This window comes from Triticum aestivum, chromosome 5D (genome assembly GCF_018294505.1).
Source record: "Triticum aestivum cultivar Chinese Spring chromosome 5D, IWGSC CS RefSeq v2.1, whole genome shotgun sequence".
Classification (NCBI taxonomy): domain Eukaryota; kingdom Viridiplantae; phylum Streptophyta; class Magnoliopsida; order Poales; family Poaceae; genus Triticum; species Triticum aestivum.
Genome location: NC_057808.1, coordinates 241,639,492 through 241,656,928, shown reverse-complemented (window position 1 = coordinate 241,656,928; position 17,437 = coordinate 241,639,492). Strand labels below are relative to the sequence as shown.

The following is a 17,437-nucleotide window of genomic DNA, read 5'->3' as shown; positions in this document are numbered from 1 at the left end:
GTTGTGCTCAGCCCGGCCCACATCCGGTGCCCATCTTCTGGTATATAAGTCATTTTGACCTAGACAAAATAAGGAGAGGACTTCCAGGATGGAGCGCCGCCGTCTCGAGGCGGAACTTGGGCAGGACCACTTTTGCCCTCCGGCGGAGTGATTCCGCCGGGGGAACTTCCCTCCCGGAGGGGGCAATCATCGTCATCATCATCGCCAACAACTCTCCCATCTTGGGGAGGGCAATCTCCATCAACATCTTCAACAGCACCATTTTGTCTCAAACCCTAGTTCATCTCTTGTGTTCAATCTTTGTACGGGAACTATAGATTAGTGCTTGTGGGTGACTAGTAGTGTCTTTGTACCGGAACCTATATGCACTATATTAGTATTTTTTTCTATGAAGTTTTTTAAAGTTTGGCTTAGGATAAAACTATATGCACTGTGTTTTTTCAGAATAAAAAATTAGTAGGAGTAGTACATATGGCTGGATATCAAGTGATACCACCTTTCACATGATCCCATGTTATACATTTTGAAAAGTCACATTTTGATGTTTCAAAAATTTCTGAAAAAACTTGTGGGTGTTCACAAGACATATGTCTATAACCCCTAAAAGAATTAGATTATAATTCAAAATATACATCAAGAAACAAAAAAATACAAATCTATATGTGAATAGTGTCATTCCTGACATAGGTCATGTTTTGTCTTCTTTTGACACTATTCATTCTAGATTTGTCATTTTTGTTTCTCAATGAGTATTTTGAATTTTGATCTGAATTGTTTAGAGTTTGTAGACATATGTCTGGTGAACATCTACAGATTTTTTTTTTGAAACATCTAAATGTGATTTTTTTTTTAAAGTTGGAGCATGGTGGGATACAAGGAATTGATAAATACACAGAAGTAGTATATAACACTATATGTATGACCATAAATGCTGGGGCGATCGGCCAGCTAAGACGGAGGCGTGGGATGAGTTTGCGTGCAAATCCTTGGACATAAACGAGACGAGAAAGTTCCAATAAAAAAAATGAGGGGAGAAAACAAATCGGAGGAAGACGTGCCATCGTGGATTGATCCGTGGAAATCGGAGGATGGGTGCGGGAGCTGGATTGCGGAATTTTCGGCCGCAGCCCACGCCTCGACTGCACGGGAGTAGTATTTTCAGGAATTGATAAAACAGTATACAAGTTTATAATATATGTATGACCAATTAAATGTTTCTCTCGCAAAAAAATATTAAATGTTCGGGACTAGCCGCCCCCATATGCGGGCCATCAATGAATCTCGTCGTGAGCCGTCACCCAACGTGTTCAGCTGCTGCGTTGGACGGCCGGCGTGCGTACTGACGAGAGCTAGCGACAGTGCCACTGCCACGACCGGCGAGGTCCAGGCGTCTACGTGCCAGCGCCCAGACCGCGCGCTGGAACCGTGGAACGCCACAGGTTAAGGTTGGCTTGAACCGCGGGGCGTGTAAACGCCGGTGACCAATGGCCGGGCGCATACGCCCGATCTGCCCGTCCTGCCCTCCCTACCAACCAAGGAGCAGAAGGCGCCACAGGGGCAAACTCGTCCTCGCGTCGCATCTACCAGTACCACGCACGCACGCCCCCGACACCAGCGAACTGTCTCTCTCGCCGACTCTTCTATAAAGACGGCTGCCCGTTGTTAGGCCTGGCTGCGTGTGCCAAATCCGCGCCTTGATCAGATTCTCTCCAAGATTCTACGATAGACGTGGCTGATTCACTGACCCTTTCAGCCAATGGAGAAGAGGGAGGAGGAGAGCCAGGCCCCGCTGCTGGAGCCCAGGCCGGCGGCGGCGGAGAATGGCGGGGGTGACATGGTCGGCGACGGAGGGGCGGAAGAGGAGGAGGTGGGGCTGGGGCGTCAGCTGCTGGAGGAGAACCGGAAGCTGTGGGCGGTGGCGGGGCCGTCCATCTGCACGCGCTTCTCCACCTTCGGGGTCACCGTGATCAGCCAGGCCTTCATCGGCCACATCGGCCCCACCGAGCTCGCCGCCTACGCCCTCGTCTCCACCGTGCTCATGCGCTTCAGCAACGGCATACTGGTAATCACCTTCCTGGTTTGCTTCTTCCTTTTTGCCAACATCATGATCTGCTTCAATCTGACAAAGAATTAAGGCTTGACCATAACTGAACTGCTTAATTTTTTAGTACTACTGTATATACACAAAAACTGATTAAATTTGTAGAACCAAACCAGGAGTGCGCCCCTGCTTCAGTCCCTAGACAGTTTCAACATCATCATTAACATACAAACAACGGGGCAGAATAAGAATTAAGAACAGTGTTTCCTCGCAAATAGAACACGGTTTCTCTATGTGCAAGTAGCACATTTTGATACCCATGATGTGACACGACATGATATTGATAGGAAATGTGCGCGCAAATATATACGCCAACTGTATCGTGGTCCATGCTTGGCACCGTATTCTTCATTTTTGGCAAATCAAACTCCAGTTTGCTGTCGACTTGTACACCAAAAGTAAAGTAGTTCTGGTAAACGTAGTACTTTCAAGTCACTGCTCATGTCAAAGCGGGACAAACCCCATAGGATTTTTCTTTCAGCGAAAACAACCCCATGTCAAAGCCTGCGGAAAGGCTTCGATGACCGGTGGGTGACGCGGGTTATGCAGATGGTCTCGTGTGGTCGCACTGCCGTTAACATCAATAGGGAGATCGACCCCTACTTCCCCACTTTCTGCGGGGTGAGGCAGGGTGATCCATTCTCCCCGTTCCTGTTTAATATGGTGGTTGATGCTCTTGCGGCCATTTTGGACAAGGCTAAGGCCGCGGGCCATATTTGTGGAATCACCCCCCACTTGACTGGGGCGTTGGCATCTCCCTACTCCAGTACGCTGACGACACCATCATCATGGTCGAAGGCTCGGATACGGACATCGCTAGCCTTAAATTCCTCCTCCTCTGCTTCCAACAAATGTCTGGTCTTAAGATCAACTTCGACAAGAGCGATGTGATGGTGATGGGCTATTCTCCGGCTGAGGCCCTTGACATTGCCAACCGCCTCAATTGCCGCCTGGGTTCCTTCCCAACGACCTACCTGGGAACGCCCATTAGTGACTCTCGGCTCACTGTGGCGGACCTTCGTCCTGCGGTGACCAAGTTGCAAACGCGCATTGAGCCTTGGCAGGGTCGGTAGCTCTCGAAGGCGGCCCGGACGATTCTCATCAACTCCTCGCTCTCTAGTCTCCTCTTATTCCTTATGAGCTTCTACAGCCTCCACGAGACCCTCCATCACGAGATCGCTAAAATCCAATCGCGCTTCTATTGGGCTGGGGACAATAACAAGCAGAAGTATCATATGGTTAGTTGGCCCGACATCTGCAAGCCCCGGGAGCAGGGAGGCCTTGGCATCATGTGCTCGAAGCGCATGAACATTGCCCTCCTCTCCCGCTGGCTCTGGCGCATCTCACAAGGGCATGGCGGTCTGTGGTTAGACATCATCCGGAATAAATACTTGCGTGGCCAGCCTCTGGCCTTCTGTCAACGTTCGGGTGGATCCCAGTTCTGGCAGTCGGTCATCCAACTGCTCCCCGTCCTCCGCATTGGGACTTCTATCTCGGTCGGATCGGGAGCAGCGACCTTGTTCTGGTTTGACCGATGGGCGGGTGACGCTCCATTCGCGGCCCGCTTCCCCGACCTCTTCTCCATCGCTGTAGTCCCTACAATCTCAATTCAACAGGCCCTTATTGACTTAGGGCGCCTCGCGTTCCGGAGGCCATTTGGGCCCCCGGAAGTGGCCGCTTGGCATGAGCTTCTTGATTGTATTGCTCTCCATGAGCCGGCTGTCGATGCTGGCCCGGATGAGGTTCGGTGGCGCCTTGAGCCTTCGGGTCAATTCTCCACCAAGTCCCTTTACGCGGCTATCGCCCCATCCTCCGCCCCGCCGCCCCTCCAGGCGGTATGGTCCATTCGCCTTCCCCTTAAAATCCGGATCTTCATGTGGCAATGGATCCGCGACCGGCTGCCGTCTGGAGTTGAGGTCCGCAAGCGCAATGGCCCGGGCTCTGGCCTCTGCCCCCTATGTGATACCCCCGAAGACTCGAACCACATATTCTTCTCCTGCGTGTCTGCTCAGTTCGTGTGGAGCTGCTTTAGAGAGGCGGTTGGTGGGGATTGGTGCCACTCCAACTTCCCCGACCTCTTCACCGAGCTACAGGCCTCCCCGCTGTCCTCTCGCCACATTAGGTGGCTTGAGATTAGGGCCCTCACGTGGACGCTCTGGACTATTCGCAATAAGCTTGTGATTCAGCGCTCCCCTCTTCGACGATCTACTGACGCTCTCTTCAAACTGTCTGGTTACTTGCAGCTCTGGCGGCCGCTTAGCCGCCCTCGGGACCGGGACGCCATCTCCGCCTTCATCGCCGACCTCCGCTCGATGGCCGTCCGCCTGTCGCCGCCACCACCGCCGCCTCCGCCTGAGCCTGATTAGTCGTCTGTTTGCTCTCCGGCCTTGGCCCCGGCTGAGCCTGTCTCTTATTTCGTGTGTGTTTTGGGCTTGTTGAGCTGTGTCCTCAGCAGTACCTCTGGATTTATTGTTGTGCGACTTGGGTGTGTGTTCTGAACTAGTCCTTGTATGTGCTCTTGGCGATTTGCTTTATTTATAAAGTGGGGCGAAAGCCTTTTTCGGTTAAAACAACCCCATTGGATTTTTCTTCCATTTTACATCCTGAGCCGGTCTGGGTTACTACTACTTAATACCATGCGCTCTTTGTCCGGTAGACCAGTGGCATTGCACCAGTTCAGAGATTTCAGAGTCTTCACTGCATCAGAAACAAATTTGTCTCAACCCAGAAAAGTCTGATGATCTCAAACACAACTACTAATAACGTGCGTAAACTGAATGCAGCTGGGCATGGCGAGCGCGCTGGAGACGTTGTGCGGGCAGTCGTACGGGGCGAAGCAGTACCACATGATGGGCATCTACCTGCAGCGGTCCTGGATCATCCTAAGCGGCTGCGCCGTGCTCATGCTCCCCATCTTCATATTCACCGAGCCGCTGCTCGTCTTCATCGGCCAGGACCCCACCATCAGCGCCGTCGCTGGCACCATCTCCATCTGGTACATCCCCGTCATGTTCGCCAGCGTCTTCAACTTCACGCTGCAGATGTACCTGCAGGCGCAGAGCAAGAACATGATCATCACCTACCTCGCCTTCGTCAACCTCGGCCTCCACCTGTTCCTGTCGTGGCTCCTGACCGTCAAGCTGCACCTTGGGCTCGCCGGGGTCATGACCTCCATGGTCATCGCCATGTGGATTCCTGCGTTCGGGCAGCTCATCTTCGTCCTCTTCGGTGGCTGCCCTCTCACGTGGACGGGGTTCTCCTTCACAGCACTCACCGACCTCGTCCCTATCTTCAAGCTCTCTCTGTCCTCTGGTGTGATGCTCTTGTACGAACAAACTTGAGCTTTCACTATATATACTATTTCAGCTGCCTAAGTGTACCTACTCACCAAGTGTGGGTCGACATTTTATACTTCACCGTCCTTGTCAATAATGCATTTTTTTTTGCCATTTGCCTTTTCAGTTTGGAATTGTGGTACAGCACCATACTGGTGCTCCTGACCGGGTACATGAAGAATGCAGAGAGTGCACTTGACGCTCTTTCAATATGGTAATACATACTTATTACTTTACTTCACAGTTCATCATTTCATATTGTCATTGCATTGTTTCATATTGTTTCCCTGCCATTGCATATCAACTAATTAGGTACTCTGGTTTCTATCTGTGAAATCTGCAGCCTTAACATCAATGGTTGGGAGATGATGATCTCTATCGGCTTTTTGGCTGCAACAGGGTAACTTGTTGATTTAGAGCTCTCTGTTACTCGTATCATGTGACTGAATCAGTTTTCAGATTTTTGATGATAATGATTTTGTGTGCTATAGAGTGCGTGTGGCAAATGAGCTCGGAGCAGGAAGTGCAAAAAGGGCCAAGTTCGCCATCTTAAATGTCGTCGCCACTTCTTTCTCAATTGGCCTTGTGTTGTTCGTGTTCTTTCTTTTCTTCCGTGGGAAGCTTTCCTACATATTTACCACGAGTGAGGAGGTAGCTGCCTTAGTTGCTGACCTGTCACCTCTTCTGGCCTTCTCCATCTTGCTGAACAGTGTTCAACCAGTGCTATCAGGTTTGCTTTAGCATTTGACTAAATTCCAAATCTTCTGGTCGGCTTACTTTTTTTCGAAACGAGGCAAACGATTTGCCTGTCATACTGATGAAAGGTCATTTGATTTACTGATACTATAAATTGCTGTTTGATAGGTGTTGCTGTTGGTGCGGGTTGGCAAAGTGTCGTTGCCTATGTTAACATCACAACATATTACTTGATTGGTATCCCTCTTGGAGCAATCCTAGGTTATGTTCTTGGATATCATGTGAAGGTAAGATGAATGATTATTTTGGACATTGCTGTTGTATCTATCAGTCGACTACTAGTTACTAAAATCATTTGTCCTTGTGCCTCCTGGATCTATGTTGTGGTCCTAACTCTCCTTGGTTGTTGTTACAGGGCATTTGGGTTGGCATGCTTCTCGGGACACTGGTCCAAACAATTGTGCTTCTGTTCATAACAATTAGGACCGACTGGGATAAGCAGGTTAGCTTGGTTAACTGTTCGATCATCACTGTGATCAAACATTGTTAAGTAAAGTCCTCATATGACTTATCTACTGAAGAGAATTCTTCATGAGTAGGAGATGTACTCAATTATGGTTTCTATTCTATCATTTCAGGTGGAGGTTACTCAGGAGAGATTGAAGAGATGGTACATGGACGGGAACAATGGAAAGTCAGATTCAAGGTCAAGTCCATAAGATTAGAAATCCGGCACAAGTAATGAATCGGCATCAAGGTAGAACATGCATACTCTGCTTGATCGGAGTTCGCGGCGTTTCAGAGGTTAACTACGGTTCTTTCAGTATGTCAAGAATGAATGGATGGAACATTTGTAGGCGCAGACATGTCGGAGGTTGTTCCTCAAGATCGAGCAAACGGTAACAGTGAGTCAGTGACGCAGGCTCCACTAGAGAAGGAAGAACATACTATCTCTGTTTCTGAATATTATACATTTTGGCAGTTCAATTTAAACTGCAAAAACGTCTTATATTTAGGAATAGATGGTGTATTACTCAAGGGGCACTTGATTTTCTGTAATTTCTACTACTCCTTCAGCATGTAAAATATGCCTTGGATCGCTGTGGGCTGGTGGCACTAGTGTTGTTTTGTATTGATTGATTTTGGTTGTGATTAGTAAACATGGTGTTTCTATATCCATTGCATTCGCTTGGTCTTGTCATCAGGTATCTTGGTGTAATTATCAAACAATCAGTTAGGCATAAAGACTATCCGAGATTTCTCTCTGACGGGCGGGCTTTTTTTTTCGAGAACACCTCGAAAGGGGCAGGGGGTTCCTGCATTTCATTGAGAAGAAGAGAGTTGGTCCAGTTTATAAGGAAAACCGGACCCGAAAACCTAACATTCTCGGCTAATCAGGGAAAACCGAATGAAAACCCAAAAAGAAAGAAAAAAAGAAAACGAGAAAAAAGGCACTAGAACTTGGGGACAGGGACAGGGACAAGACAACTGCAGCATCAAGGGACATCATCAGAGTCAGACACCAAAGCACCCAAGCCCAAGGCAGTTAGGCGAGGCTCAAGTGCAACCAAGATAATTGCCACTCGCCGAAGGGAAACTGTCCATATCGAAAGACTCTTCTGACTCGGTCTCAAAGAATCATGTGCTAACATTATCAGGTGGAAAACATCCTGACAGGTCCAACTTTGACTTCCCAGCGATCCTCGCCAAAGAGCTCAACGCCTCGATCACTTGCGGTGAGAGCGGTTTTTTGTACATGTCCAGGTATGCTTGCATCTTTTGCTCTGGCCCCTCTGCTTTGCTGACCTCCGGCAACTCATCAAAAGCCTCCAACATTCTATACTCTGCACGCTTGGATGTCGGGATGTTGCACGCCTTGTTCTTCTTATCCAGACGCCCGCTCCGTTGCCCGCCATTCTTCTCCCCATGCGAAGGCACTGGGGTCCCAAGCAGAGGTTGTGGGAGCGAACAAGTAACCTTGCTGAGAAAATCCTCCAGAGATAGTGGTGCCGCTTTAGTTTGCGCCACCTTCGCAACAACATTGCACACCTCATCCATAGGCTCAACCAGAACATCAGGCGCGTTGAAACCGAGCGGCTCCTCTGGACTCGGCATCAGACGTACAAGGGAGTGCACCACAGAAGACGAGGAGGAGCCTCCATGGTGTGGCGACAGAAGAGTAGCCTCCGAGCACATAGGATCAACATATTCCTCACTCCCTACGGACGAGGCACCATGGCTGAACCACATGTCATCGCCCCAAGCGAAGCGGTCCCTAGGACCAAGGATGACAGGCAAAACCTGAGGCAAAGGCGCCATTGCTTCATCAAGCATAGGATCATTAGGCCACGGATCGATGCCCACCGGCCTAGCCGAGAGCATAGCAGCAAGGAGATCCTGCTCAACCGGAGCGAGGGGGAAGACGCAACTGTCCACACTACGAGCCAAGCGATCTCCAAGGGGTGGCGCTAAGAGAGCCTCGGCGTATGAGCGCTGCCTAGAAGCATGGCTGGCCGGCGCGTCACGGCGATCCCCAACACCAAGTCAAGGACCGTGGGAAGGCACCGTCGAGGAGAGCTTCGACGAAGGGCCAGGGCACCGACTGGCAAGAATGACGAACGGGCTTTGCTAGACGTACGCGCTGATTTTACAGATTGTACGGGCTGGGCTGACGTGAGATTAGATGAAATATACTGACCAATTGCTTCTGCTCCTTGTTCGATTTGACACTGTTACTTATCAAAAAGGGCTACAATAGATCCCCTACATTTGTGAGTTGTCCGATACCCTGTCCTTAGGTATTGAATAAATCTTCAGTATTTATGTGGATTCAGGAGAATTATAATAGAAAGACAACATTTTCTCGACTCTTGTTTATCCTTGAGAATTGCAAAAGAGTTTGGATTGGATCCAAAACCTCAGTCCATGCATGGTTGAGTGCCTTGAGCGCTTTGGTTGACCCAAGTAAGGTAGCAATTGAGGATAAATTGAGCTCGCTCTCAAGAAGATGAGTGTTGACTTGATCAGTAATACCCACCCTTCTGAATTTGCTCGGTGGGCGAGCAAGATGAGTTTTTTGTTCATGAGAAGAACGAACACAGTGAGGTGGTAAGATACGAAGTGAGGATTGTAGCACAGGGGTTCACGTAGAGACCCGTCGTCGTTTTAAGAGATGAAACATATTCTCATGTTATTAGCAGAACGATGTTCTGATATTTGATATTATTGCAATGAATATTAATTTTGTATATTCAACTGATGGATGTCCTGACTGCATAGTTGTATGAGTCACTTGATTCAGATATCTCTATGATAGTTCCTGAGGGAACGAAGATACTGAATTAGAAAGCTAATTGTAACATGTATTGTGTAAAGCTTCAAAAGTCATTATATGGCTTAAAGCAGTCGGGATGAATGTGGTATAACCGACTGAAGTGGGTTCCTTTGTTAGAAGAGTTACTCAAAAAATGATGATTCCTCATATATGCTCATCCAGAAATTCAAAGAAGGATTTTGCATCATTTGTGTATGTTGATGATTTGATTATCATCGGCACTACACAAGAAATACACCAGACACACAAATTATCTTAAGACGTAGTTTCAGATGAAATATTTGGTTGAGACCAAACTTTGATTGAGTTTGGAACTTGAGCATATTCCTTCGAGAATACTTGTTCATCGATCTGCATTTATCCAGAAGATTGTTGAAAAGTTCAACATGGATAAATCACATCCATCAAAGAAATTAGGTTGTGAGATCTCTTGATTAATACAGATAAATACTCATTTATACCTAAGGGCGGTGATGAAGGGGTATTGGAACTGAGTCTCCATATCATGGTGCAATGAAGCACTAATGTATCTAGCAAACTGCACCAGGTATGAAATATTATCAGAAGTGAATTGTCAGATAGATACAAATGCATCACCAATGGAAAGGTGTTGGGTTGGTGTGAAGAATATTTTTGGATATCTTGTAGAGGCAACTGATCTTGGTTTATGTGTGATCAGGACATCAATACCATTGTTACACCCACAGCCCCTACTGTTACATATACTGGACCAATTACTAGAGCTCGCGCACGCCAATTAAATTACCAGGTACTTTCGTTTCTTGGTAATGATTCTAATGTTCATGAGAATATGATGCTGCCTAAATTGGATACATTTGTTTTGCTTACAAATGAAGGGCCTAGCTTGGAGAAGGATGAACATTGGAGCAAGAACAAGCATGGAGTTGATGGCATGTGCAAGGGGAACAAGAACGGAGTTACAAGTGATGATTTCAGGACTTTGAAGCCACCATAAGGAGTGCATGAATCCTTGGACGAAATATACAAGATGCCACTTCATAAATTTCGCCCAGAGGCTATCTAGGTGGTGCATCACCTTATTATTGGGCCAGGCCCATGTAATTTCGAAATACATAAGTATAGGCTGTTTTTAGAGTCCGTATGTGTGGGGAAACAAGAGATAGGGTTGGTTTCGGACCCCTTCCCCAAGGGCCACGAAATTCCCCCCTCTTCCTCCATATATACAGCCCTTAGGGCACCGTTTAGACTTTGGGTTTTGTTTAGATTAAAGTTCGCCATAGCTGCAACTTCGCGTACTTCGTTTGTGTTCAACGACCAGACAAAGGCGTCACAGAACCCCACCTTGATCAATAAAGCTTTCCTCTTATATTCGCAATATCCAGATTGTAATCTTAGTTTCTTGCTTGTTCTTCGTTTGCTTGCAGGAAACAGACCTTCGTGGTCAGGTTGATCGTGCTCCGGCGTGGTCAATAACCTCTCGGAGTTGGTTTAGCGATTGCTAAGGCACGACGTCCTCGCACGTTCGTAGTCGGATCGTCAAAGTCGACTTCCTCCAAAACGATAGCCACCATCTCATCGAAAGACGGGACACCTTTACCTCTATCAAGTGGTATTAGATTTCCAGGTTGCTCGGTGAGATTTTACAGTTTTTCTTAGTTTAGATCGAGTCTGTTTTTCATACCTATAGTCCACGAAAAGGCCACAAAAAAATTAGGGTTAGTTCATCATATCCAAACCAATCTGAGCCTTTGCATAATCTTTTTAGGGTTTTTGCTTTGTTGAATTTGCGGTTGCATTGTCGTGTCAAGTTGCTGGTCTTAGAGTCTAGTCTTTTAGAGTTTCGAGTTCTGGTCATAAGTTGTCACGCCGCCGCCGCGCCATCATCATCGCCCCTGCCATCTACCACCACCGCTTATCCGCCACCGCTCTGAATCCGTATCCATATACCACCACCGATTTGTATCCATATACCACCACTGCTACCATATACCACCACCGCTGCTATATCCTACCACCATATATCCACCACCAATCCGAGTTCTTTTCATATTAGGTTTGTTTTCGAGATCCATCTTTTTTCCGTTTCGTGTTTCCTTGCCTGAGTAGGTCTCGAGAAAAAAAACCTGGAGACCCCCGGGCAGTTTTTAGGCCAAAATTTTGGCGATCAAAAATATTTTTTCCCTATCCTATTTTTAGGCTTTTCTGAGTCTTTTGAGCCACGTGCCATCATAGTGATTTTTTGTCGCACTTTTTCGTCGTCGCTGCCCTGATTTCTGAAAAAAAATAATCAAAAAATTTCATGCCCATCCTGTCATTTTGACCTGAGAAGAGTTTTGAGACACTCGCCATTATAGTGATTTTTCGCAAAAAAAGGAGCGCCAAAAAAGAGCGAAAAAATCCAGAGTGTGCTTTTCCCTTGTTTACGTGCAGCGCCGTGATTTTGTTAGTGTTCTAGGCTCGCGTCTCTAGCACGGTCTAGCCTAGGACCAGTACAGTACTGTCGTTGAGCGTTTATTCAACTTTGCATCTCTGAATTGATTATTGCTGACCCTTTTTGCTACCATATTATAAGCCTTCCCAACTCCACATACATCTACATCGTGCGTTTGACTCTCCCTGGTAATCGCTTTATCCAAGCTTTGAGAGTTTTGACTACATCGGTTGCCGATCACCGCGTGCTGCTGGGTAAGAACTGGTAAGAATTTGAGAGTTGCTTGACGGATTTGTGACACCCACCACCACCACCACTTGTTAGTAGTCTATAGGATCATATTCTTGTGTGTTTCTATTGCTGCTAACCATGCCAGGATCACAAGCCGACGAGATTGACTGGGAGAACTTAACGAACAAGGAGCTTCATGATAAGTTTCAGCAAATGATGACTGAACAGGTGCAAGATGTGCTGAACAATTTTAAAGAGGCCATGGAGAAGATCATTGGCCTTGAGAAGACGTTCGAAACAAAGCTCGATAACAGATTTAATGAACTGCTTGCGCGTCTTCCACCACCGGTTGCACCTGCCGCACCTCTGCAACAACAACAACAACAACAACAATGACTACCTCCACATCGCGAAACAGCCCTCCGCCGAGCGAGTCGTGTCCCTCTTCAGCCTGGCCAAACTGTTGGTGCTGTTGTTGATACTTCTGTGGCTCCTGCTGCTGATGAGGGGGAGGATGATTATGCGGGAGATTACGAGGATGAGGTTGATCAAAATCAGAACTACGTGCAACCACCAGCACCACAACCACTAGGTCGTCCACATGCAAATAATCACAATGGTAGGGCTCTCCCTCAGGTACGAGATCATGACCATCTTCCTAAACTAAAATTGAATATTCCACCATTTGAGGGTAGATATGTTCATGATATATATCTTATTTGGGAGTTAGAAATCGAACAACAATTTACATGTTTAGAATATCCCGAGGAGAGACGTGTTGCTGCCGCACTTTGTGCTTTCACTAGTTTTGCTTGTGTGTGTGGTGGTTTGAACATCGTAGATTATACCCGAATAATATTCCAACTACTTGGGCTGCTTTGAAAACTGCTATGCGTACTCGTTGGGTTCCACCATATTATCAACGTGAATTACTTCAAAAATTGCAGCGTTTAAGACAAGGAATTTTTTTTGTAGAGGAATATTATCAGGAATTTCAAACTGGCATGATTAGATGTGGTATTGTTGAGGATAATGAAGCTATGCTTGCACGTTTTATGGGTGGATTAAATAGAGAGATCCAGACCATTCTAGAGTATAAGGAGAGTAATAATATCACTCGTTTATTCCATCTTGCTTGTAAAGCTGAACGTGAAGTGCAGGATCGACAGGCATTGGCGTGAACTAACTTTTCTACAGGTCGACCTTCGTCATGGACACCACGTGCATCCTCTACTTCCACTGCACCATCACCTCCATCAGGTGCCACCTCCAACCGTGATATAAGAAAGCAGGCACAACCACCACTATCTGCCAAGAGCACGCCTGCCGGGCCTGCACAGAGCTCTTCTTCTTTCATGGCATCAACAGGGCACACAAGTGATATTATTTGTCGTCGTTGTAAGGGAAGAGGTCATTATGCGAGAGAATGCAAATCTCAGCGTGTGATGATTGCTACTGAGGATGGTGGGTATGAGTCCGCTAGTGACTATGATGAGGAGACTTTGGCTCTTATTACACGTGAAGAACACGGTGGAGATGATTCTGATCATGAGACGCAATACATGGCTCCTGAAGATGCTGATAGGTATGAATGTTTGGTTGCTCAACGTGTTTTGAGTGTGCGGGTTACACAAGCTGAGCAAAATCAGAGGCATAATTTGTTCCATACAAAGGGAGTTGTGAAGGACCGTTCTATTCGCGTCATCATAGATGGAGGGAGGTGCAACAACTTGGCTAGCATGGAGATGGTGGAGAAGTTATCTCTCACCACAAGACCACATCCACATCCTTACTACATCCAATGGTTCAACAACAGCGGCAAGGTTAAGGTAACACGTACTATTCGTGTGCATTTTAGTATCTCTACATATGATGATTATGTTGATTGTGATGTGGTACCTATGCAAGCATGTTCCTTATTACTTGGTAGACCATGGCAATTTGATAAAAATTATGTACACCATGGTAGAAACAATCAGTATACTCTTGTTCATAAGGATAAAAATATTATTTTGCTTCCTATGACTCCTGATTCCATTTTGAAAGATGATATTAATAGAGCTAGTAAAGCAAAACAGGGGAAAAATAAGAGTGAAAATCAGATTGTGGCAAAAGAATTTGAGCAACAAATGAAACCTAATAATAAACCATCTAGTGTTGCTTCTGAAATTAAATTGAAAAGTGCATGTTTACTTGCCACAAAATCTGATATTGATAAGCTAGATTTTAGCAAATCTGTTTGCTATGCTTTTGTGTGCAAAGAGGCATTATTTTCATTCGAGGACGTTCCTTCCTCTTTGCCTCTGCTGTCACTAACATTTTGCAGGAGTTCGCTGACGTTTTCCACAAGACATGCCACCAGGATTACCACCTATTCGAGGGATTGAGCATCAAATTGACTTAATTCCCGGTGCATCGCTACCCAACCGTGCACCATACCGTACCAATCCAGAGGAGACGAGGGAGATTATGCGTCAAGTACAGGAGCTGCTCGACAAAGGATATATACGCGAATCTCTTAGTCCTTGTGTTGTTCCTATTATACTAGTGCCTTAAAAGGATGGTACGTCGCGTATGTGTGTTGATTGTAGAGGCATTAATAATATTATTATTCGTTATCGTCATCCTATTCCTAGGCTAGATGATATGCTTGATGAATTGAGTGGCTCTACAATATTCTCCAAAGTTGATTTGTGTAGTGGATACCATCAAATTCATATGAAATTGGGAGATGAATGGAAAACAACATTTAAAACTAAGTTTGGTTTATATGAGTGGTTAGTCATGCCTTTTGGGTTAACTAATGCACCTAGTACTTTCATGAGACTAATGAACGAAGTTTTACGTGCTTTCATTGGACGATTTGTGGTAGTCTATTTTGATGATATATTGATTTATAGCAAATCTTTGGAAGAACATTTGGAACATTTACGTGCTGTTTTTATTGCTCTACGTGATGCACGTTTGTTTGGTAACCTTGGGAAGTGCACCTTTTGCACCGACCCAGTATCTTTTCTTGGCTATGTTGTTACTCCACAGGGAATTGAAGTTGATAAAGCCAAGATTGAAGCTATTGAGAGTTGGCTGCAGCCCAAAACGGTCACACAAGTGAGGAGTTTTCTTGGACTCGCTGGTTTCTATAGGCGTTTTGTGAGAGATTTTAGCACCATTGCTGCACCTCTCAATGAGCTTACAAAGAAGGATGTCCCTTTTGTTTGGGGTACCACACAGGAAGAAGCCTTCACGGTATTGAAAGATAAGTTGACACATGCTCCTTTACTCCAACTTCCTGATTTTAATAAGACTTTTGAGCTTGAATGTGATGCTAGTGGGATTGGATTAGGAGGTGTGTTATTACAAGATGGCAAACCTGTTGCATACTTTTCTGAAAATTGAGTGGGCCTAGTCTGAATTATTCTACTTATGATATAGAATTATATGCTCTTGTTCGAACTTTAGAAACATGGCAACACTATTTATGGCCCAAAGAATTTGTTATACTTTCTGATCATGAATATTTGAAACATATTAAAAGTCAAGCTAAACTGAATCGTAGACATGCTAAATGGGTTGAATTCATTGAGACTTTCCCTTAGGTCATTAAACACAAGAAGGGTAAAGAAAATGTTATTGTGATGCATTGTCTCGTCGCTATACTATGCTTTCACAACTTGACTTCGAAATATTTGGTTTGGAGACCATCAAAGGTCAATATGTGCATGATGCTGATTTTAAAGATGTAATGCAGAATTGTAAACAAGGAAGAATGTGGAACAAGTTCGTCGTTAATGATGGATTTGTGTTCCGTGCTAACAAGCTATGCATTCCAGCTAGCTCCGTTCGTCTTTTGTTGTTGCAGGAGGCGCATGGAGGAGGACTAATGGGACACTTTGGCGTGAAGAAGACGGAGGATATACTTGCTACACATTTCTTTTGGCCAAAGATGAGACGGGATGTTGAGCGTTTTGTTGCTCGCTGCACTACATGTCAAAAAGCTAAGTCACGACTCAATCCTCATGGTTTATATATGCCTTTGCCTGTACCTAGTGTTCCTTGGGAGGATATATCTATGGACTTTGTTTTAGGTTTACCTCGAACAAAGAAGGGGAGGGATAGCATATTCGTTGTCGTGGATAGATTCTCGAAAATGGCACACTCTATACCATGTCATAAAAGCGATGATGCTGTTAATGTGCTAAATACTATCGTTTCAGATCGTGATACTAAATTTCTTAGCCACTTTTGGAGATGTTTATGGGCTAAGTTGGGGACTAAACTGCTTTTTAGTACTACATGTCACCCCCAAACTGATGGACAAACTGAAGTAGTCAATAGAACATTGTCTACTATGCTTAGGGTTGTTTTGAAGAATAATAAGAAAATGTGGGAAGAATGCTTGCCTCATATTGAATTTGCTTATAATCGTTCGTTGCATTCTACTACTAAGATGTTGTTGGGGAACGTAGTAATTTCAAAAAAATTCCTACGCACACGCAGGATCATGGTGATGCATAGCAACGAGAGGGGAGAGTATGTCCACGTACCCTCATAGACCGAAAGCATAAGCGTTAGCACAACGCGGTTGATGTAGTCGTACGTCTTCACGATCCGACCGATCCAAGTACCGAACGTACGGCACCTCCGAGTTCAGCACACGTTCAGCTCGATGACGTCCCGCGAACTCCGATCCAGCAGAGCTTCATGGGAGAGTTCCGTCAGCACGACGGCGTGATAATGATGATGATGTTCCTACCAACGCAGGCCTTCGCCTAAGCACCGCTACTATATGACCGAGGTGGAATATGGTGGAGGGGGGCACCGCACACGGCTGGGAGAGATCAACAGATCAACTTGTGTGTTCTAGGGTGCCCCCTGCCCCCGTATATAAAGGAGCAAGGGGGGAGGCCGGCCGGCCCCTGTAGGGCGCGCCAGGAGGAGGAGTCCTCCTCCTAGTAGGAGTAGGACTCCCCTTTCCTACTCCTACTAGGAGGAGGAAAGGAAGGAGGAGAAGGAGAAGGAAGGAGAGGGAGGAAAAGGAGGAAAGGGGGGCCGGCCCCCAAGTCCAATTCGGTTTGGGCTAGGGGGGCCGCGCGCCCTGCCTCCTCTCTTCCACCACTTGGCCCATGAGGCCCATTACTTCTTCCTCATATTCCCGTAACTCCCCGATACCCCCGAAAATACCCGAATCACTCGGAACCTTTCTGATGTCCGAATATAGTTGTCCAATATATCGATCTTTACGTCTCGACCATTTCGAGACTCCTCGTCATGTCCCCGATCTCATACGGGACTCCGAACTACCTTCGGTACATCAAATCACATAAACT

At 46.2% G+C, this 17,437-nt stretch overlaps 1 protein-coding gene across 1 annotated transcript; it reads left to right on the top strand.

Moving 5' to 3' along the window:
• The first annotated feature begins 1,640 nt into the window (after positions 1-1,640).
• Positions 1,641-7,235, top strand: LOC123120422 (protein DETOXIFICATION 21). Its single transcript, XM_044540413.1, has 9 exons — positions 1,641-2,062; positions 4,885-5,426; positions 5,564-5,650; positions 5,780-5,836; positions 5,928-6,166; positions 6,301-6,419; positions 6,548-6,634; positions 6,771-6,889; positions 6,957-7,235. The coding sequence occupies exons 1-8, from the start codon at positions 1,757-1,759 to the stop codon at positions 6,849-6,851; spliced, it is 1,518 nt and encodes a 505-aa protein (XP_044396348.1). The 5' UTR covers positions 1,641-1,756; the 3' UTR covers positions 6,852-6,889; positions 6,957-7,235.
• The last annotated feature ends 10,202 nt before the right edge of the window (positions 7,236-17,437 follow it).

Coding starts and splice junctions, on each gene's coding strand:
- LOC123120422 (XM_044540413.1), top strand. CDS start 1,757: ATGGAGAAGAGGGAGGAGGAGAGCCAGGCCCCGCTGCTGGAGCCCAGG. Junction 2,063..4,884: donor GCTTCAGCAACGGCATACTG/GTAATCACCTTC, acceptor AACTGAATGCAG/CTGGGCATGGCGAGCGCGCT. Junction 6,167..6,300: donor TGTTCAACCAGTGCTATCAG/GTTTGCTTTAGC, acceptor GCTGTTTGATAG/GTGTTGCTGTTGGTGCGGGT.